Below are 24,047 nucleotides of genomic sequence, written 5' to 3' on the forward strand. Positions count from 1 at the left end.
GGGTCTTTTTATATTAAAATATCGTAGGTCTTTATAAAATTCTGAACCGTTTAAAACAAGTCAAATGAAACTCTCAGACAAATAAAATAGCGTTATCAAATAAAACACCTTTTGTACCATCCACTGAAACAACCGACCATAAATTTCGTTGTGATCACGGCATATTATGTGACGTTCCATGTCAAAACCAGACACTTTTGGTCAAAATATTGTCTGATAGTTTCAGATCGGAATATAACTGGCATCTCGTATTTTTGAGACATTTTTCAAGGTAATTCTCAACCTTGTCAATAATATTTTTAAAGGCCAATATCTCAATTTTCAATTTTATGATACCATAACTTTCGAACTCAATATCTTCGCTTAGGAATGTCCAATTTCATTGGGGAAAACGGCGTTGTGGAGCAAAATATCTCTTTATTTAAGATATATAAAAACCTCAAAATTGATAACATGCCCAAAATATGTCTGGTTTTGATATGGGACGTCACATATTGTCGAATAGAGCCCTAATATAAATCGCTTGTATTATATAATTGTGTCAACAGAGGGAGTCGTTACCAATTTGTTTCACAGTGATTTAAGTCGTTTTGTCTTAGGGATGAAATCAAAACTCGACCGGCCGTCGACCACCAGTTCCGGTTCCGTTTCTTGTTTCTATTGTTCTATACAATGGAACCCGGTTCAACCACCGGTAACCGCCGGTCAACCACCGGTCGAGTTTTTATTTCATCCCTTAGTCGCTTCTCGCGTTCGGTGAATCGCGTATAACGCGCGGCGATAGCGCTTATTTTCACGTTTTAATAGGGACGGGTTTAGAGTAAACTCTATCCGGCATTCTGCAAAAATCACAACGAATTATGGAGTAATGTGCTGCTGATACGAAACATTTGGCATAAAACGAACTTATATTATTGTGGTAGCAAATTAAAGAGGTTATAATCTGTCTCGTCTGAAGTTGAGAGTAGCGCCATGTTTGATTTCACAGTTGCAAATTCGAATCACCGCTTACCTAACCCTGCGGGACGTATGCACACCCGTAGGACATTTGTTCGTACGTTGGCGGCGCACTACCGCGTACACGCACATAATTCGAATCTGTCACTGCAAAATCCAACATGGCGTTATTCTCAACTTGAGACAAGACATACTAATAATAGGCACTTTTTACGGCATACAAAATAAAACACCACCATACTAAACAATATACCACACTGAGTTGTGATGACATCAGCCTTCCAAGTCATCGGGTAAAATTGGTTGTTTTTGCTGCTGTGGGAAGCACAGTGGCCTAATGGTTAGGTAGCGAGCTTCATAATCGAAAGGTTGCGGGTTCGAGCCAACCATGGCCAGTATTTTGCGTCCTTGGGCAAGATAGCTTAATTGCTTCACTCCACCCACGTGTAAAATGGGGAGCTGCTGGGGGTGATTACAATCTAAGTCGCTGAGAGTACCCGCGCATCAGTTGCGGACTTGGTGAAGCGGAAATGATTATGATATATCCTAATGGCAGTGGAATAATTGTTGAGGTGTGCTGATAACTAGGTAATGCCTAGTTGAGGCACACTTTAAATCACCGACATTATTATATATATTATTATTATTAAGGATTCGTTTTCAGGCCACCAGGTATAACAATGAGTCATAAATTTGCCAAAAAATGGTATAGAGAATTAGTTTAAGACTTGGTGCTGATTTACATTATTTTGTAGCAAAATTGCTAGGTAATTTATTCTAAAATTAAAGTAGTAATGTACTATCATACTAAACCAAAAAATGCATGGTTTGTTTTGTGTATTGTTAGGATTTATGTTGGGACATTTATAATTATTTTGGTATCACTGGATATAGTGGTGAACCCGATAGGTTGAGTCTTGAGAGTAGGGACGGGGGGGCAAAGCTGCACTGCTACCATATATTGTTGACATCGTGAGCTTTATGTATATACAAAGAAATGCGTGATAGCAATTGAGGTGGAGTAGCATTTGTGATAATAACAACCATAACTACTATTCCTCTAGTCACAAGGACTATTATATCACTAGGACGTAACGTTCTTGAGTTATTATCAAAAAGGTCACATGAGGGTCAAAAATATCAAAGTGCTCTGATTTGGTCAAAATATTCGTTTTGATGTAACCCAGTGAAATAATGATGGCATTGTGAAATAATGATGGGATTGTGAAATAATGATGGCATTGTACAATCTAGGATGTTTCGTTAACTACGTAATGCATTAAAATACGTCAAGGCCAAATAGGCTCAATGGTACTTACCTATAGGTAACGAAACATCCTAGATTGTGCAATCCTATCTTTATTTGAACTTTAAATTAAAGTATTTCTGACATCATCTTAATAGAACAGAAAGGCAATGTAACCTTAAGATACACATTTGTCTTGATTTGAAATTACATAGTTTAACGAGACATAATTTTTGTACTAATTACATATTACGGAAGGTGAATATCGTTATACATTGTTCTAGCAAACATTTTAATAAATTTGTTTCTTATACTTGGTACAAAATACAAAATATATATAACATGTATAACGAGTAACGTCTTCAACACACACCTTTCTTTTGATATGCAGTAAAAAATCAAGTTAATGTGGTCCTAATATGGTAGAAGTATCCTCTATAACATCTCTAACTATGTAATTCATGGTTGCCATAGTTGCGGGTAACCTTTCCATTAGACTCACGTGGGAAAAGGTTGTAACATACATACTTTTGCAATATGTTGGTTGTCTGTTGTCATATACTATACATACTTCGGCAAAAGAAAGTATCTTCGTCTTTTGCCTTTACAGGTTACATCCTTTCATCATGTGAGGCTCATTGAAACGGGAATTAACATGTTCGTGGAGTAAAATATAAGGTAGACTTATTATAGTCAAAGACAGAATTAAGAAGTTTGTGGCTGACGTCATCTCTCAATCAAACCGGGCACGGTTTGTTTACGAGTGCCGTGATGATTGAGTTTCTGAACTTGGCGGTAACACAGCGTGCCTTATGGTTAATTTTGCACCTTCAAATATGCATAACGTCTCAAAATATCTTCTTTCCAGAAGGCACCATGTTAAAGTACCGTAATATTTCGCCATTTTCTGCGATTCCTATTTTACGATCGGCACCAGATGAACCAACCTTCCCTTTACGCGCTATTAACCAATGAAGGGTCGTGGGGAGTTTGATTGACAGTGACGTCAGACGCAAACTTATCTTTTTAATGTTGTCTTTGATTATACATCATTTTAGCATATAATAGATTCGAAGTAAAGTAATACAATTTAACACTTATGAAAAATGTCTTATTATCACGCCAAACAAACTTCAGTTTGAAACAATTATTATGATGCTTGATCGGCTTATAAATTAAAACTTGCTTTTACTTTTCACGACCTGAAAATCTCATATCACAACTTTTATTTCAAACAACGTCAACTTTCTGTGGAGTGCAACACCTTGTGTTAATATACCATTCCTTCAGACATCACATATGAAGTCAAGTGTTTGCTATTCTTAATATGCCTTTATACTTTAGACCAACAATTTAGCATTTATGAGGACAAATATTTCCATAGTTCTAGGTATAAAACCAACCTTAAACCGTTTTTACTGACATCTTTAGTTCCAAAGTAATTATTTCCCTGTCCCTGAGATGATCAGCTGTCAAACGATGACTGGTGGTAAAATCATGATGAAAGTATTGCATTTTGTATGGGTTTAGGTGAGTTATCTTTTAGTTAAGTCGGCTGTAGCGTAAATAAGGCCTTTCCACGGACGTGAACACCTTAGATGTGGCCGTTCACTACGAATGAGCCGTAAAGTCGGCAAATTGTATTCTGAGTTACAGTGTAAAATATGCGTGAAGGTCATATTCATAGGTATCTTAATGTGGTGCGACAAGTTTTTCATTTGATAGCGCGAGTCAAACACCGTTTAAACCAATCAATAATCCTATCGCTGAAGAGGATAATAGTCTTCTACCTATTTCTATAGAATCCTTAAATAGCTCTAGTCTTTGTTTGTTTGACTTGGGGATGATTTGAAATGACCGCCAATTATGACTGTTTGGTCTTTATTACCAGCAATGTGGAAAAGAGACACACGTAGAACCGTAAAAAGGTACCATATTGTTGAAGGAGCAAAGTTCAACAAACCATAACCCCGCTTCTGGATACCGTTTCAAGTCAAATGATATTCCATTTTAAAGCTTATGATATACGATATTTTCTAAACACGAAAAAAACAAAATTGACCGGGGCCGACTTTACGGCTGATTCGTTGTGTACGATCACAAATAAAAAAAAATCGTTCACGAAACACACCGTGGTTTGGACCATGTCAAATTAAGATCTAAATACTTTCTGTGGAATAAGAATCACGAGCTTAGCCCTGCATATCAGGTGAATTATCCGCAGTGTAAAAGCTCCGATCAGGTATATTGTGTTTTCTTTTGTTATGTCATGTCACTAACCTGTATGGGATTTATCATACAAACATGTGAGTCTCTCAAGGATTTTGGAACTCAGTAGGGCATATTTGATATAAAACATGGTGGAATTTATATTTAAGTTGTATATTAAGAAAAGTATTCTGATAATAATATTATTTTAACGTTTGGAATGTTTGAAGAACCAAATCATCAAGTCAATCAATTCGACTTATACATTCGGACACATATCGGCAATTTTTAATAATTCAAGATAAAATTAATAATACGTCTTTTCATCGTCTTGAGTTTGGCAAAATGCCAAATAGTGATTCATCTCTTTGTTAAATTCATGATTCGCACGAATTCTGTTCCAATTACAATGTAGTGGATCCCTATGGTAGAACGACAGAGGGCAGCATATCAATTGTTATAACGGTGATTAAGCGTGACAAGTGAGCGAAAGAGGGCGATATACAAGGTTCGTTAACAGTGTGCAGTGCTGCTTGGTCTAATCCATGTCCTCTAATTCAAGAGAATTCATGTGTAACATTGTAACAAAGATACTTATCGCTATTCGACGTTCTCCCACACGCACAACGATATGTATTCGTGTAAAACGAGTTTTTGTTCATATTTGCAAGTGGTGATATTTGGATATGTTTATACACACGGTGTGGTCTTTACAGTGACAAGATGGGTTATTAAACGAGAATTATTCCTATGTACAGAGTTATATAATATTCCCATTAAAAATCAAATTATAGTAGTTAGTACATTGTATGATTTACAATAGAAGGAAAATAGATTAAGATATATAGTTGGTCCTGTGTTTGATTCACTAGATAACACACATTATAGTACGTGGTGGGTTAATCACCCTTATTAGCCACATTACCGTAAAACATCGTCTATAAGCATATAGAGTGCTTTTAATGAAAGCTAAATTAATCCATGCGCCATTATGGAGTTTAAGCAAATAAATCACAGATCCAAGCATGTACAAATAAGTATTATTGTAAGACCAATCTATGGTATTGGATATATTCACGCTTGCTTCATATTAATTGAGCTTTCATCAAAGACGAGGTTTTACGGTATTTTGCATTCTACTCACGATATGTTGTCACATGTGAAACAAAATGCTTGATTACGTAAGATAACATGTTGGCATGACGAGTGAAAATGTGGTGTGTATGTTGGTATTGTTAGTTCAACTAACAATGACATTGAGAACACTACTTTAAACTGACTTGGCAAAATCAAGTAATATTTAACAGCGATTTAAAATATTCCATTAACATAATCTTAACAGAGTCTTATCAAAATCTGTTGAAATTTATATCAAAGCATATTTCAGGGATGTGATGTATCCTATATATTTTGAAACAAAATAATATTAAAGCTCGCTCATCATTAAGCTGGATATAATATGACATGATTGAATATCATTTGTTCCGTCGAGCTGGCCAAGAAGAAAAAAGTCGTTCAAGAGCAGCATTTAAACATGGGCACTCTTTCTTTCTCTAATTAATTCGCTATAATTAAGTGGCTCTTTTCAGTGCAGTGCCAACACGTCCACAATAACAAATGTTAAATAAAAACGTTAGTGTTAAAGAGAAACGTGAGAAATCTTGAGCATATCGTAATGAATTAGCAAAATGACCAATATCGATTCGTCTGTTTGATTCGCACAGGGTTAGTTTCCGCACCGTCTCATCTCCTCTCATATAATGTTATATTGCCAATGCATTCTACTGATAGCCCAGTTTGCAAGAGAGTTGGAGTAAAGAACCAGAGGTCAGAGGTTCAAATCCTGTTTATCAATGATACACTTTCTTTCCTTGGCTAACAAGAAGGAAATATAAATCTGCGATCAAAAGGATCAACATTTTGGCAACCTCAACAACACTCACCGAAAATATTTGAAATTAATACAATATTCTTACTGTACTAGATAAATTTCCCAGTTGGACAGAGTAGTCCGAGTGTAACTATTATATAGATTGATGGTTTTGACTGTCGCATTAGAACTGCTAACCATTAAATGTACATTTGTTAACTACTATTACTTTTGGTATACGGCTGCTTAGTTAAGAAACACTTTGACGAGAGCGTTAGCAAAACTACACCATGCAATGTGTTTCAAAATGTCACGTGTAAGAAAATGTACCACAAGTATTGAAATCCTTTTTTTGAATCTTTCGACACAAGTAGTAAAATCCTGATTTACAGTTTTAAACAATATAAGTTTTAATTTTTGCAATATTTACGCACTTAATTGTGGCGTTATTATATTGAATAGAACGAACACAGAAAATACATTCCATATCACTGTTCAGTCATGAGATGAGAAATACAGGCCTTTTCACATAAAATTGTTAATCAATGATATATTTATCAATTTTTAATGACTTTTCTTTTTATTTAAACTAGTGAAATTATCTTACTCGTAGTTTGTTCGTGGTTTGAATGTCACATGTTTCCATCACTAAAAGTCTTACTGTTTCGTCTCATGTCAATCTCCGATTAACGTCGTTGTCATAACAGTTGATAAACTTATTCAAAGTCAGTCAATGATTAGTCCGGAATTTACTTGTTATATTAGTCAACCTGGAATTATTCTACGGCATTTCTGTTTCCAAAAATATTAATCTTGTTTGTGTTTTGTTTCCTTAATTTGTTTTCAATTTTATAAGATCAAAGTTGTTTGCTTTCCCCTTAATTCAAAACCAACACCGGCTGTACAATATTTGTAACATCGTATATATTGAATGATAATAATAATAAAAAAATAACGGCAAGTGAACTTAATTGATATTCGTCGGTGTTTAACATCGTCATGTAGCCGTCATATTAGGTCATCATCATGTCATGCATGTGGTACAGTCATATCATATGACACTTAATGTAAAACGTCAGAAAGAGATGGGAAAGTGAGGAGAAGGAGGAGGAGGAGGCAGTGGAGGAGAGAGAGAGAGAGTCTACCACAGATAGCGTGGTGAGAGAAGATTCAGAGATAAGCCTACAGAGACACACAAACAAATAGACCGACAGAGAGAAACTACTCCAATAGGTCACGAAAGTAAACCAAGGCGTTTGGAAAAAAAATTAAAAACACGAAGAAATCTTTAATATTTGTTTGTAAAAAGTCGTAGAGTCGGTCTGGTCTTCTCAGCACGTCATAAATAAGAGTTAGCTTGCCTAGTAAATCGTGTAACACCAGAAACGGCCAAAGAACAGAATGTTTTGCACGTAAATTTCTATATTCAGATCTGCATGTGGTTCATTTTATAGGGTGTATTGCTGATCAGCAAAAGTCAGCTAAACAAGGTTGAGAACGAGTAACGACGAGAAGGAGTAAACCCGTCGAATTCGTGTGGCATGCCAGACGAATTCGGCAGTTTTTCCTCTCTCTTTTCATTCCCAGTATACATAACCCAAGCCGACCATTGTCGATCAGCAATGTACCTTATTGATCAAATCATTTGCTATGGCCAGAATTATCTTTTATATAATTGTCTTTAAATGGACATTATTTTAATGGAGTTTCCTGAACTTTGGCGTCTCCTAGGGTATGTTGTATAACGTCAGTCAGATGGTTTTAGAAAAAGGTCGATGTGGCTATCGACCTCTTAAATCCATTATGTAATGACTCGTTCACATGTAACATCAACCTCAATACTAAATACTCGCACAACACATAACGGTGTACATGTGCTAAATGTTAGATTTTAGAAATCCGGTCAAATCTCATCTTTCAACAGTTAAGTAGACGGCCCTAACTTTTATATGAAATAGAGTGCTAAAACAATTTACCTTTATATATACCCGTTAGCTATGAAATGGCCTTTACATTCTCAGCTCACGACAGTATAAGTTACTTTATATCAATTAAACTATTCTTAATTTACAACAAACTTGTCAGCAACACTTATGAGCACAGCTCGAAGAGGCGTTGCCGCTCGCTTCATCGGAAGACGTTGTGCGTTCCACGCATTCAAACAATAAAAACAAGTTGTTTTTTTGAAAAAAGAAAAGATAAGGTGATCCGAATCGTGTCAACATCGGCTTTCAGGAATAACTGAAAAACAAAGAGAAGTGATATTAGGGTAAGATGGTGAATACTTTTGATTAAAATACACCCCCACACATCCCACATTCACCCCACTATACTAATTTTAAATTAACAACTTTCGGAGTTTGTATTGATCAACTCTGCTTATATACACGTGCGCCAACAATATAAAACCAAAAACATCATTGCCTTTGCACTTCATGTGGAAATACAGGCCTTTTCACATAAAATTGTTAATCAAAGATATATTTATCAATTTTTAATGACATAATATTCAACATTTCTTTTTATTTAAACTAGTGAAATTATCTTACTCGTAGTTTGTTCGAGGTTAGAATGTCACATGTTTCCATCACTAAAAGTCTTACAGTTTCGTCTCATGTCAATCTCCGATTAACGTCGTTGTCATAACAGTTGATAAACTTATTCAAAGTCAGTCAATGATTAGTCCGGAATTTACTGGTTATATTAGTCAACCTGGAATTATTCTACGGCATTTCTGTTTCCAAAAATATTAATCTTGTTTGTGTTTTGTTTCCTTAATTTGTTTTCAATTTTATAAGATAAAAGTTGTTTGCTTTCCCTAAATTCAAAACCAACACCCGCTGTACAATATTTGTAAAATCGTATATATTGAATGATAATAATTCGTTCTACTCTACACTGGCGCGCACTTGATTAACTTGCGTACATCACGATTCGCACCCGCGAACAACCCCCTCCACACACCAACATTCGCTCGCGCGCGAAATCCGTACATATTTGTGCGTACGCTTAGATTATACCTTTAATGTAAGCCTTATATTAACTTCGTTAGTTGTTACATCTACCTAGTGTATCTATTATACCATATACTTTTAGAAGTTAGAATGTAGCATGTTTCCAAATATGGCTTGCAAATTTTCAATAATTAGTACGGCAGAAATTTATTTAAGTTGCAATGCCATCATTCATATCTACATCAGATGCTTTATTATTTTGTAGTATTAAATGCAAGCAGGTACACATGCGCTTTAATAATGACGTGGTGTAACGTTCCTTACATATCAATCTAAAAACAAACCTGTATCGACGATAACCATATCTTAATAAGTTAAAAATATCGGAGTACACCGCCGGTTATCACAGTACCGGTCTTACCGGTCCCTATGTGAGTGGTCGAGCTTTCGTCAGTAATTTATCAGTACAAATGAAGTTAGAGATACATCTGACGAATGTTCGACCACTCACATAATGACCGGCTGCACCGGTACTGTGATAACAGACGGTGTACTCGTAGAAATATTATAATTATTATAAATTCTCATCAAGAAAGACTGTCTACTTATTATTTCTTACTTGAATTAGATGATACGATTTAATAAACAATAACAGAAATATAAAGAGACATGATAAAACATCTTAAATAGAAACTGAAGTATAAGTAAATAGGATTTTGTTGAAAAAATCGGAATAAATATAGCGATGAACATAATGAAATTATAATGAATTGAAAACTATAAGCAGCAAGCATGTCATGGCATAATATTGTATTTGTGTTAACAATAAATTGACATATTTCTGAATTTATTGATAAAACATGGAAACAAATACATTTTCCGTCAGTGTCTAAAACAGGACATAACAAACCACATTTAAGACACATATTCTGTTACCTATAGTAAATTTTATAGTTGAAAGGCGGGACTTCGATGTGTCATTTGCATGTTATAACGCATCTATTTGGTCACCTGCAAGAAAATTCCGAGCGAGGTTTTCATTTTTTCTGTCACACATGATGGTGATTACGTGAATGATACGAGTAAAAATGACCGTGCTGTTAATGTTATACCACTATCATTGTATCAGGCAGATGGTGTGCTGATTAGTAATGTAAAACACGTCATCATGGTAGTGTTAACTGTTTACAGTTTAAGAATACAAACAAAAACAAAAGACAAACAAACAAACGATAATAAAACGGAAACATGAGACACGTTCACGTTGATTCCGTAGATCGGTTTTAATGGAGGCAAGAAACAGGGCTTCGTAATGTTTTTGTGATATACCTAAGGGTTCCTTCTACTGCCGACTGTTGTCACTCAAAACGAATTGTGCATTCACTCGGATGAAAATGCAGTACGTAGGTCATTTCAAGTCTTTGATTGAAAATTATTACTCGACGACAAAGAAAATCGTTTTTGTAATAATTCCATCCATGGTATTGCAACTGATGTGTTTGCAGTAACAGAACGCGGCTAATGTAGCTATAAACTATATCTTTTCGGTAGTCTACTATTGTTTTGGGTGGAGCTATCGATTAATATTGTGCGTGTTGAATATATTTCTTACGTTGTTCCTTTCAATTCTTTCGATAGTTTCAAAGGTGCATATTATCAAAACAATTCAATCCACTCGCACATGGTAAATTTGCAGGGAATGTGACTGTTTTCATTCGCGAATAATATCCCATGCTATTGTTTGGAATAAGTCTTTTACAAATTACTGAATGAATTAGCAATTGCACACTAAGAAGGAAGACTGTTTACATTATTAACATGTGACCTGCTACTATGAAATGAATATAAAGTCGCAAGTTGGTAGCTTCTAAACATCCTGGCTGACTGGGCTGACGTTCTTTGTTTGCTGCGCATCTGTGCAAGGTACATTAGTATGTCCTTCGTGAGTGGCCTAGAGTACCCCATTCACAAAGAACATACAGACATACTTTTGGCTTGAACAGGTGCGTGTGAAACAAAGAACACTAACGCAGTAGCCAGGGTATCTCGAAACTACCAAATTTGCGACTTTACGCTCATTTTGTGGTAGCAGTTCACATAATTATGTTAATGTTGTTTGTTTTTAAATTTGAATAGGAGACACGAATAGGAATAAAAGACATGAACAGGGATAAGCACATTACACATTACAAATTACATAAATTACAGATTACCATTATTACAGATTACAAATTTACAAAAACCCACACCAAACTGAATTAAACACTTGAACCGATCCAGTTTTCGAGTAATGTTGGTGGGAAATCAGGTTCTTAGCGAGCGTAAAACAAAACCATATTTTCATGAAAGTTCTTCTGTGTTGGTATAAATCATGATTTTGATTTAAACTTTTGATCCAAACACAAGAAAATAATTCCTACCTCGGAATTTTCAGATGGTACTCCATCTTTCATCAGCGAGTGAGTGACTGTATCAGGTCGTGATTTTCTTGACCTTTGACCTGATAACAGGCTCGTAGACTCAGTAGTACAGTATCAGAGGTCTCAAACCACATTTACATCGAGTCTCCGGGACATTTTGTGGACTTGACAGAGACAGCAGGTGGTTCCAACGTGGAGTCAAAGAAGCAGTTCACATCAAAGCCAACCAACCATCTCTCAACAAAGACGGGGGCCGGTTCAAGCTTTCAGGAGTCTACGAGTCTGTTATCAGGTCAAAGGTCAAGAAAATCACGACCTGATACAGTCACTCACTCGCTGATGAAAGATGGAGTACCATCTGAAAATTCCGAGGTAGGAATTATTTCCTTGTGTTTGGATCAAAAGTTTAAATCAAAATCAAAACCATATTTGTTAGCGTTTCCAAAAATACTAAATACTTTTGCGTCCTCATTCAGGTACATTCTAAAATCTGATTTTAAGTTTTGCCGTTCATGACGATGTTTTTAAATATTCATAACCTCATTAATAAACGCGATGCGTGCGATCCAATCATATTTTATTATTTGCGAAAACGCGAACGCAAATCGAGGTCATTAATATCTCACAATTGACCGCAAAATGCGTAATTGTTCCAATGTCGCACACAATTGACTTCTGCGTGCGAGGTATTGTGCGTCCAACAAACTGCGCGCGCGCTGGCTGCCGTATTTGGATTGCGCGCTACCATATTTGCACAGATTGTGATACGCACTTTTGTTATTAGTCGTTCTGTTTTAGCCTGATCGATTTTTGGCAAGGGAAGATGTAAAAATCATCTATTTTTATAAACTTTTGAGCAAAATTGTGTGTTATTTTGTAAGGTGAAGAGATTAAAGTGACGGTTATGAATGAGGTTAATAACTTTGCATCGGTAATATGTCGGGCATTGTGAAAAATCTAAACATTTTGCTTTGGACCTCGGAATATCCTGGGGGCTACGCCCTTCGGGATATTCCTCGGTTCCAAAGGCAAAATGTTTAGATTTTTCACAATGCCCTCCAAATAACCGATGCGCAGTTATTAACCTCTAAGTAATCTACATAATTATTAGAGGTTCCTTTACTTTGTGATTTTAACCTTACTTAGTGAGGCTCGAAAAGCGAGGTCATCTCAAATGACCTCACAATGATGATATTTGAAGATACAGCACATCTGCATCATAACTGCAAAGGTTAAAGGATAGCTCTTTTCTCACTGAATTTAAACGTTTGAAATGTTATGTAATGCTCTTTGCAGAGCTCCCCGCCTTAATGGTAGACAAATTTCACACCTGAAAACAGTATAACACCGGGTCAGATGAAAGGCGAATATGATATTCATTATTATATTCCTAATTATAATTATTATAATACCTCATAACGTGGTAACCCTAATAAGAATGACAAATTTAAAACTTAATTGTTGCCACAGAAATCACATATTTTTCGAATTTAGAAAATTGACCCCACCGTTTGAAAATTAAAACAATGTGAAAATCACACCTCATTAATTTATTGATCCAATCAACGAGCCTGCTAAATGAATGCCCATTCATCCATTGATGCCCAATGCCAACTAATTAACTGGTGTCATTTGAATTTGGGGACAAGATTCAAAATGAACTGACATCGTGTTATATTTCATGAACAAAAGCAGTAAATTTTAGAATTTAAAAAGTGTGTGCAAGCTCCCTAACTGTATAAATCGCCGAGTAGTAGTGATGTAACAGGATTGATTACCACAACAATGTTTTTACATTATTTTTAATGTATTGCCCCGCACTCTAAGCAGGATCACCTGTGTATGTCTGTAATTGTTAGATGGACTACGATACCGCTCTTTTCAAAGACACTAATTTAAGGTGTGAGTGATCAGCATGATGTGAAAATTCTATAGAAGACTTTATCCCTGTTCTTTGATAATCTATGTGCAATGATGAGGAATGGCTTATCGTCTAGTGCAGAGCAATACATTCCGCAAAAATAGTGTAAACCCATTGCTATGGTAATTAAACCTGTTACATCACTACTTCTACGGTGAATTACCTAAGCAGCTTTTTGCATCAGGAATTAAAATAAAATGCAAATTTACTTTCAGAGACACCATGTGTTACATAAAATTTATTTAGGAAACATGTTAACACTACCATGAACAACATTATTGTTAAAGTGGTGATGGAAAGAAGGGATTCAAAAATGCACAACATTATGCAAAGTGACGAACAACGATGCAGTAAAATCGTTCTCATACATCGTTCCAACTATTATTACGTGCTATTTGTTATAGACAGGTAGTTCTATTGACAGAACTATGTGTATGGTGCCATATTGTAATCTAAATATCGGTGCCGAATGAAACAATACCGTGCCATGCTGTGCAGGATGTGGTGAAGTGAATTGGTATAATTTTACAATACCCTTCACAAAATTATTTCTTCTTATGGTTATGGCTATAGTAAGTCATGGTTTATGGTTAAGCATGGTTATGAGTATGGTTATTGTTGGTTATGGTTATGGATAGGTATGGTCATAGTTATGGTTAAGCATGGTTATGGTTATGGATAGTTATGGTTATGGTTATGCTTAGTTGTGGTTATGGTTATGGTTAAGGCTAGTTATGGTTATGATTAGGTATTTATGGTTATGGTTACGCATGGTTATGGTTAGGTATGGTTATGGTCAGGTATTGTTATGGTTAGTTATGGTTATGGTGGTTACGCATGGTTATGGTTAGTTATGGTTATGTTTAGGTTTAATTATGGTTACGCATGGTTATGGTTCAAGTTCGGGTGGGTTGCAGCGATATGGTAATATGGTTATGGTCATGGTCATGACTACGTTTATGGTTGTGATTGTGATTATGGTTAAGCCACGCTTATAATCATGTTGTGGTTATGGTTAGTTGTGGTTATGGTTATGGTTAGTTGTGGTTATGGCTATGGTTCTGGATATGGTACAATATTCTCAACGCTCTTAAAGAGCCAAGCGAGAACTGAGTTACAGCTATATAAATGGTAATGTGGTTTTGGTCATGGTTATATTTATGATTATGGTTGTTAATGTGATTATGGTTATGATTAAGCCACACTTATGGTTATGTTGTGGTCTTTGTTATGGGTATGGTAATTGTATTGGTTATGGTGATAGTTGTGGTTATGGTTTGGGTGTTTCGATTCAGTGGATATGATTTGGTTACAATGATTATTTTGATGGAGTTATCAACGGTAATGGTGATTATGGTGATGGTTTTGGTGATGGTGAAAATAATGGTTATGGTTAGGCTTATGGTGATGGTGATGGTGATAGAGAACGTGGTGGTGATGGTGATAGTGATGGTTATGATACTGAAAGTGATGGTGATGGTTTCGGTGATGGTGGTGTTATGATGGTTAAGGTGATGATGATTATGGTTTGGTGATGTGATGGGGATGGTTATGGTTAAGGTGATGATGATGATAACGATGATGGTGATGGTGATAGAGAAGGTGGTGGTGATAGTGAAAGTGATGGTGATGATAGTGAAAGTGATGGTGATGGTTACGGTGATGGTGGTGGTTATGATCATGGTTATTGATGATGATGATGAAGGTGATGATGATGATGATGATGATGATGATGATGATGACGGTGATGGTGATGGTGATGGTGAGAGTGAAAGTGGTGGTGATGGTGACAGTGATGTTGATGATAGTGAAAGTGATGGTGATGGTTACGGTGATGTGATGGTGATGGTTATAGTCATGGTAAGGTCTATGTTATGGTGATAATGACGATGATGGTGATAGTGAAAGTGGTGCTGATAGTAATGGTGATGACAGTGAAAGTTATGGTGATGGTTATGGTGATGGTTAAGGTCAATGTGATACTGATTTAGGGATTCAATCATGTTTCACCGTTGTTCATCACCGTTTAACAACGATGCGGCCGCGTCGTCTGCGTGGTTTACTTCGCGAGGGCAGCTTTAGCTGCCCGAGCGAAGTAAACCACGCAGACGCGCCGGACGCGAGTTGATAAACGGTGATGAACAACGGTGAAACTATGATTGAATCCTTTCAACAACGAAAAGAAGCTAAATATCGTATAATTCACGATTATTTTACGAGGAATGTCAGTTAATCATTGCCACTCAGCCTTACAAAAACTTCGATGATTTCTCATTTGATATCAGCAATAAAACTACAGAATATAACGGCAATGTTTAGCCGCTACCTGAAAAATACTGAATTCAAGTTGTAAGCTGGCATACGCACAAAGGTTCCAGGCATGACGAATTTTACGCGCTCTCGCGTAACGAGTAGTCTCGGTCGCGTTCGCGTATACGCTACAGTAAAAGTGTGGGTTCATCACGGTTTAACAACGGTTGGCTCCTGTACAAAGGTATAGGAAGAGTTGTTGAATGTGATGATTATGGTTATGATGTTGTGAAGGTGATGGTTATGGTGATGGTGAATGGTGATTGTTATGTAAGGATAAGTATTTGCAGTTACGGTTATAGCTGATTTTGGTTATGACGAAGGTTATAATTTTGGTATGCGTAAGGACTAGTGCAAGGGAGTCAATGTCAGGATTAAGGTTTTGGTCAGGACTAAGGTTATAGCGTAAAGGTTAAGAGCTAAGCTTTGTTAAGCTGCGACGGGTATAATAGAATTATTCCAATTAACTTATCTATGAGGTGAAAAACAAACTAAAGTGTATCAAAAGAAACTCAAACTAAAGTGGAATCCAGAGAAACAAACTATACGAGTATAAACTGAAACTGTGCAAATGACGGTGGTCAAAAAGAAAAAGTGATTGAAAAATGAAGAGTGGAAAAGTTAAAGAAAAGTAAACCTGATAACCGACCGTCAGAGGACTTACTGCTGGTGCTCCATGGTGATGGTCGTAGCGGTGTGAGAGCTAGGCTATCTGCATCATGGACAACCAAATGCTGAAAGAGAATGGACGTAAAACGTTATTTGAACTCTTTTGATAACGAACGTGCAATTTTAACTGTTATGCATGTATGCTGCTTTCCCGGGATGATTGAAATCTGCTTTTTAACGACAACCAATCTATTACAACAACCCAGCAAACACAAAACGTTTTCAACATCATTCGCAAAAGGTTATATTTGTTGTCAGAAAACGTTTAAATGTTGGGTTATATAAAGGGTATATTAAGGGTATAAAACGTTTTCATAACATTGAAAAACATTTTTTGATAATATACTGCCCAGCAAACACAAAATGTTTGACAGAAAACGTTTAAATGTCGGGTTATGTAACATTTTTGAAAACCTGATACAAAACATTCTAAACAGAATGTTATTTTTGGGTTGAAAAAATATTTTGCGAAAAATGTTTGCCCAAAATATTTGCAATAATGTTTCAAATACGTTTTTATGACCTTTATATAACCCGACATTTAAATGTTATTGAAACGTTTTGAAGAAAACATTTTAAGAACATTTTTGTGTTTGCTGGGGGCAAATATTTTAACATAGTGTGATATAAGTATTGACACAATATTTGGCCAAAAATGTTTGCAAAAATAGTTTACAATAACATTTTTGAAAACATTTTAGAAATATTGTTGTAGTGTGTTTTCATACAAAACGTTTTAAATCGTTTTCATGACCTTTATATAACCCGACATTTTAATGTTATTAAAACGTTTTACCTAAACCAAAAGCCAAAATATAACTTATTTAAAACGTTTTAAAAACGTTTTTGTGTTTGCTGGGAAATTACGTGGATTGTTTTTCATATTTTGCTGACGTTGTATGAGATCTTTATAATTATATTGAAACATGTATGTTGAAAGAAAACTACAATATTTTATGGTTTTCGAGGTCAAGCGTCGTTGAAACATATTAAAGCCATAATGTGTGATTTGCTTCACAGCGACGCCCTCAATTATTCTTGCATAATTATAATGCACAGTGGTGTAATAAAATACCACGTAAAAGACTAAGCCTGAAGTGCTTTAATAACAGTAAAATTTAACTTTTTATATTAAAACCGCGAGTTCATTCATGTTTATTCAAACGAAGCGCCTAAGAGTCTTTTGTCTTAAGTGGGACTAATAACCACTTGGCCAAACAAAAGAGATACATTTTGATGCATTCCGTTACAAGCTCTTACCCATGCCCTTTTGGACGCGCATTGATACACATGTCCCGGATTTAATCGACAAGACGCTGTTGGGGCAGTAACCAACCATACGTTCCCGTTGGGAAGTTGCCGTTCCAGTTGAAGTAAATTTCCAAACTCATTTCGCAAACTCTCTATTATAAATCGGTCAGACTCGCAATCACGGAGGTCGCAGGAGCAGTACAAATTGCTTTTATCATAAAATTCGTACTTATTACAGTTGAGTTAGTACCTATAGGTAAAGATTATGGAGTTACTAGGGGGATATGAGGAAAGTTTTATCCCAGTCGGTTAAAATACGCCTACGCCTACCTTATTGGAATCGTAGTTAAGTCCGTTATTTCTTGTAGTGGGTAATTTTTCAGACCAATCCTAAAAGGAATTAGAAAATAAATTGAGACAAACATGACTGAGAATGTGTTGAAATGTAAAGAACTATTATGTAACGGGGAACTATGTAATTTAAGTCAAGAGTAGTGATCTGCTTTATATTAAAAAAAGACAAGCAATGATTAGGCACATAGCGCATCTTTTTTGGTCCTATAGCGCTATTGGTGCCCCAAGAGGTACTGATAGCACTTTTTTTCGTAACCTGTACATTTTTACAGTGCATTCGTGTTTTATTTAAATGAAAAATAATAACACTATGCCATCATCATCATCAGTCGGCTGCGGAGCAGGCGACTACAAGCTTTCTCCAACTAATGCGATCTTGGGCAAGCGAAACAATTTTGTTTGGCTGCAGCATTGCTTCAGTGTCTCCCAGGAGGTTCTGGACATACTGTAAGTACAGTGTGCGCGGCCGTCCCGGTTTCCTCTTCCCATGTGGTGGAATATAAAGCGCATATTCTTTCACAGGCTCGCCATCTTCAAGACGCAGTATATATATGGCCGAGAAATTTGAGTTGATGAATCTTTACTCTGGCAACCAGTGGAGTGGTGTTGGTCAGGTTGTAGATGGTTTCATTTGGAATCCGATCCACACGTTTGATGTTTAACATGACTCTGTGCCATTGTTAATTATTATGCTTGATACAATTTATTACATCTCCAGGGAGTGATGTTAAGAGTCATCGGTACCTAATCGGGCACCGTTAGTTCTATAGGACCAAAATCGATGTGGTGCCTTAGCCAGTATATATTCTTTATATTAAGCGATATGTACATGTTTTGGAACCATATTGATATTATACATTTGATATGATTGCTAAACCTACCACAGTTGTACTTCGTTCCTTTTCCTTCATTTGATAAAGTGACGGCTTATGTGACTGGTACCATATGTGCTCAATAATAACAATAACGAAAGAAAAGACAGCTCCCATCATAAGTACAAAGAAAGCACCGGCAATCTGGTCCATGCCTATATTTCCAGCTCTAGATTCAGATTTTCCAGACCCTCCCTCGTCCTTGCACATTGAATCGCGTTCAAACCATTTCTTGCGAAGAGTCTCTAATTTTCCTTCTTCTTGCATTTCTAAAATTCTGTAAAGAAACGTTAATCAAGGTTAGAATTTTGGAAAGAACTTTAATGGTATTACCTACATTAGAAACAAACTATATTCAACAGTTATTTTTATAAACTTGCAACATTATAAAAAGAAGGAAAACAGAACAATTTGTAACAGCATCATATATAATAAAAAATGGGGGTAGAGGTAGAAAATCTGCGCTTTTACTCATAATCACAGTAAAACTAAATCTTGATTCTTATGAAATCCGTCCCCTGAGCTACCTTTCAAGTATTCTATCTGCCCATACACTCATCCATTATACACAAACATTATACACAAACATATCCCTTTTTGTAAAACGTGAAAAACCGTTACCCCCATTCTCGTTTGTTTAATGAAATAGGAAAATACTTGTTGTATTTATGTACTGCTGACGCACGCAAACACGTTCACTAATTTATATCATTCTTAAACACACCCCAACATACAGCCATTAGACAATTAAATAACACTTACACCATCGATATTTCATCTCTCCATATGGCGCCTTGAGGTGTAGCAATCCCATATCCTTTTAAATTAAATGGTTTTCCTACAGTCATGACGTCACATTCAGTCTGTTTGATATAATCAAGTATGGGCTGATCCCAGAAGAACGCATAGTCCTCATCCATTACTCGTTGGTATCCTGCTTTATCCGAAGGTACCCAGACTGACTTCGGAGCATTATTCATAAAAGTCCACATTCTTTCATAAACTCCTTGTTCTTGCCGTTTTTTTTTTTTTTTTTTCAAACTACTGTTATCAATTGTCCCATATAAAATTTTGTTCTGGTTAGCAAGGTCTTCTAGAGATTGCACAGGGTTTACCATGCGCACAACTGTAAGGAAAGCAGCGAGGTTGGCAGTATATGTTGCGATTATGATTAATGTAAAAAACCACCAGAACGCACTTAATGTTCTTCCAGATATAGATACAGGAGTATTATCTCCACCTGTGTAAAAATAGAGTATCAATGTGTATAAAACACTTATTAGATCAAATAAAACTGAACTTACTACTACTATATTTATGTGTGAAGGTATTGGTAAATTTTCCAGTAAAACGACCTGCCAAAATGCCGAGTGGTCCAGCCTTTGTATTCTAGATTATTCTGTATCCCTTAAAATTCACCCCTGGGTTCATATTCACCTTCCCGTAGCACGATTTGGATCAATATATTTTACAAATAATCTAGGTAACAGGAGTGTTTCCAGCAATCGACTACCCTTGGGTGCTCAAATTGCACCCGAAAGTCGGGACCCTCCGGTGTGCGTAGTGGGTGATATGTGCCCATTTGGGGTGGGTTGACTTTTCATAAAACACCGGGGTGGCACCTTCCAGTAGCGTAGCCAGGGTTTTAGTGTGAAAGGCAAATTTTCCTCCCCATTTGTCAAGTTTTTGTCTCCTTTTTAGTAATTTTAAGGCCATTTTACTCTTTGCCGTCTCCATTTTATCCCTGAAAATTTTATGGGGAGCAGTTTGCCCTCCGACTCCCTTTTTTTAACACAATACTGATACAATACTATTTTCTACTTTTTATGAAAATAAAATATTGTAGTTATGGTGGTGGGGATGGTTGTGGTTGTGGTGGTAGTGGTAGTTGTAGTGGTGGCAATAACCGGCAGTGGAGGAAATGAAAGGACACCTGCATGTCATTAGAATCATTATACTCTTTTCGCAGTAATATGTTTAATGCATATAATATCAGTAGCACTGAGCCGACTAGATGCATCAATATCTTTCCAAACAGTTTTAAGTCATGATTCTGAAGAATTCTGCAAGTATTCTCTCGTAGTCTTGCAATGGACAACGCCAGGGTTACTTATGATGATGTACTTGCGTGACTCACAACATATACTTGGCACCTTACTATGAAACGGCATTTGATTTTATTTTGTAACATTTGGGCATCACGTCTTATTTGGTCTTATAGCACTATCGGTGTCCCGGTAAGGTACCGATGAGTCTTTCTGTCATACCCTGGTGATGTAATGAATTTTAATAAGCATGATATCGGGGCACCGATAGGACCAAATAGGATGTTGTACCATAGCAACCCTGGCATTGCCATTATCATTAAGGGTTTTTTTAGAACAAAAATTACTTTTTACGGTTTCTTCCTTGGTGACTACTTTTGCTTCAAGTTCTTCGCGATCTCGCATGGGCTCATATCGCTGAGCTGTGTATAAAAATAAATAATAAAAACCTCACGTTTATTGGTTTTCGGTGGTGCAGGTTGCTTACATTTATCAAATGCCATTTCATAGTTGACGAGCTACTTATATATATATTAAAAATATAAATTATAATGTAAATTATAATATATATATAATTAAAAAAACTGCTACTGGGCTCTTTTGAATCCAGTCATCCATAGCACAATGCTTTCAGCATGTCCATACGACTTATACACGTGTGCGTGGTTGGATGAATATTTGAAATCTTTACATTAACAGAAGAACGTTATAATTATATATAAATGACGAAGAATAGCAATGTTATGGTATAGTCACGGCGTTATACGCCGTAGAAGTGACGTAGTTAATCGGATTAACTACCATAGCAATAGATGAATACAATTTTGGCAATATCGCCCAGCACTACAACGTTCATGCGGTACCGATGCATTGAACCATAGATTTCAAAGAAATGCTAATCACTTGCACCTGTAAGATTAGTCTCTTTGAACAGAGCGGTATTGTATTCAATCTATTATTTGATTGAAGACAGGTGATGAGTGCAACCTGCTGCAGTGCAACGCGGTATATTCAAAAATTGTATTAATCTATTGCTATGGTAGTTAATCCGATTATGACGTCACTTCTACAGCGTATAGCTACAAAGTTATGTACACTGCTTCACAAAAGCTCCACCTCAGGCAATATTACCCTTAGATACATAACAATAGAAACAAAACTGATGTAAATTCAACATACCTTGCTGCATGCACGAAGCAAAAGCAAACCACATACTGTTCTTTAAGTTAAATTCATCTACATTGGAATCTTTGTCATTCTGCCGATAAGTACTGTAAGGACTCAGTCTATCCACAAGGTATATTAAAAATCCAATCACAAATAGTGAGGCTAACACAGAACCCCATACAAATATATCCAATGGCGCCAAAAATGCAAAAATGTTACTTTTTTCTGTCGGCTTTCTCATTAATATTCCGACACCATAGTTCATGTAAGGTTTTGTAAAATCCACGACTGCCTCACGGTCAGAGTTTATAACCATTCCCGCCACAGCAAGATCTGCTCTCTAGAACCAAAAACAAAAAGACAGTTAAAATTGCAGCATATTTTCAGCTTTTTGTTTTCAGAACAAAAGATATTCGAATAAAGAACAGAAAATACCAAACAAAGGTTTCCAATGTATTTTATGTTTCACGCGCGATTCAGCTACACCAAGTTCAGATGACTGAATAACAATTGGAATCTGATGTTATAGGAAGATACCCAACCACGATACTGCCACAATCCATTGATCTACGAATATGTTTGGTCTTGAGAAAGTAACTACTATATTTGCATTATATAGTTATTAGCGACTAAATATTGGTATCTTGGGTTTATGAATAGTTTTGATTCACAAAGTTCATCGGGCAACTGACCCGCTGGGCTGGTCATGTGAACAAGATAGTTTATTATTTTGTGGTACTTTTGAAAACTTTTCCTATACCTTTCTTGTTTATGGTGTGGTTTAAACCACTGTTGTTGTTTTTTACGAAACCAGAATCGGTAGAATTAGGAGTTTTTACTTCCATTCACAGATTCGCCAATCATATTACCCGCTTTTTTCAATTTAAACTCTGTCGCCGAACTGTAGTTTCAAACTTCGGTCTACATGCATCCACTGAAACGTTAAATTGGCCTCCCCACCCCAATACGGCCCATAAGAACTATGTATATTGTTATCTAAAACCACTGTTGTTCTGGTTTTTTTAATGAAAACAGAATGGATATAATTAGGATTTTTTTACTTCCTTTTCACCGATTCGTCCAACATATTACCCGCTCTTTTCAATTTAACTCCGTCACCGAATTGTAGTTTCAAACTCACCTATATGCATCCACTCAAATGTTGGCCTCCCCACCCCAATAGAGCCCCAAACTATTTAATATTACAGTTGATCATCTTACCCCATAGTAAACCTCTCCAATCATACCATTCCATGTCCCGGTTTCGAGATCCTCTGTTCCGTAATTTCCGTCCGGGACGAGATAAAGCTCGTATCGAAATTTTAACCGGGTAGCTATGTATTCTAACATATCTATGCAGAATCCGGAATATTTATGACCTTGCACTACTTCTTCATAGCTTACAAAAGGTGCTTCCTGTTTTATAATAAAAGAAATAAAATACGCATAATCAACAAACTATAATGTGAAGGCTTTGTTATAAGTTGGTTTCGGAAGACATCGAAGATAAAATTGATTCCAAACAATTTGGAAATATCACCATGATGCAGTCATGTCTACAGTAGAATTCACTACGACCTTTGCAGGACTTAAACCCCAGCTATTAAACCAAGATAACACTCAATGAAAACAGCTCAACTATGTTACATCAGATCTTCTCTGGTTAAATCCACACTACACATGTTTCTGTTTTACCTGTGCAATGAACAATGAGCTGGTATTATAGTTTCAGTTGGGTGAACGATTATAAAGCGAATGCAAGGTAACAATTAATGCTGTGTGGGCTTTTGTTTACGAAATGAG

General features: G+C 36.2%; 1 protein-coding gene across 1 annotated transcript in view; it reads right to left on the bottom strand.

Annotated features, from left to right (window-relative positions):
* Positions 1 to 1,894: 1,894 nt before the first annotated feature.
* Positions 1,895 to 24,047, bottom strand: part of LOC140155500 (glutamate receptor ionotropic, kainate 2-like) — a 216,589-nt gene continuing 194,436 nt past the window's right edge. Inside the window, exons 12-18 of the mRNA XM_072178363.1 lie at positions 23,466 to 23,660; positions 22,257 to 22,584; positions 19,795 to 20,272; positions 19,042 to 19,309; positions 18,137 to 18,196; positions 16,551 to 16,620; positions 1,895 to 8,522 (exon numbers count right to left, since the gene is read on the bottom strand). Coding sequence (XP_072034464.1) covers positions 8,500 to 8,522; positions 16,551 to 16,620; positions 18,137 to 18,196; positions 19,042 to 19,309; positions 19,795 to 20,272; positions 22,257 to 22,584; positions 23,466 to 23,660 — 1,422 coding nt within the window. The 3' untranslated portion in view covers positions 1,895 to 8,499. The remainder of the gene's footprint in view (positions 8,523 to 16,550; positions 16,621 to 18,136; positions 18,197 to 19,041; positions 19,310 to 19,794; positions 20,273 to 22,256; positions 22,585 to 23,465; positions 23,661 to 24,047) is intronic.

This window comes from Amphiura filiformis, chromosome 6, assembly GCF_039555335.1.
Source record: "Amphiura filiformis chromosome 6, Afil_fr2py, whole genome shotgun sequence".
Lineage (NCBI taxonomy): Eukaryota > Metazoa > Echinodermata > Ophiuroidea > Amphilepidida > Amphiuridae > Amphiura > Amphiura filiformis.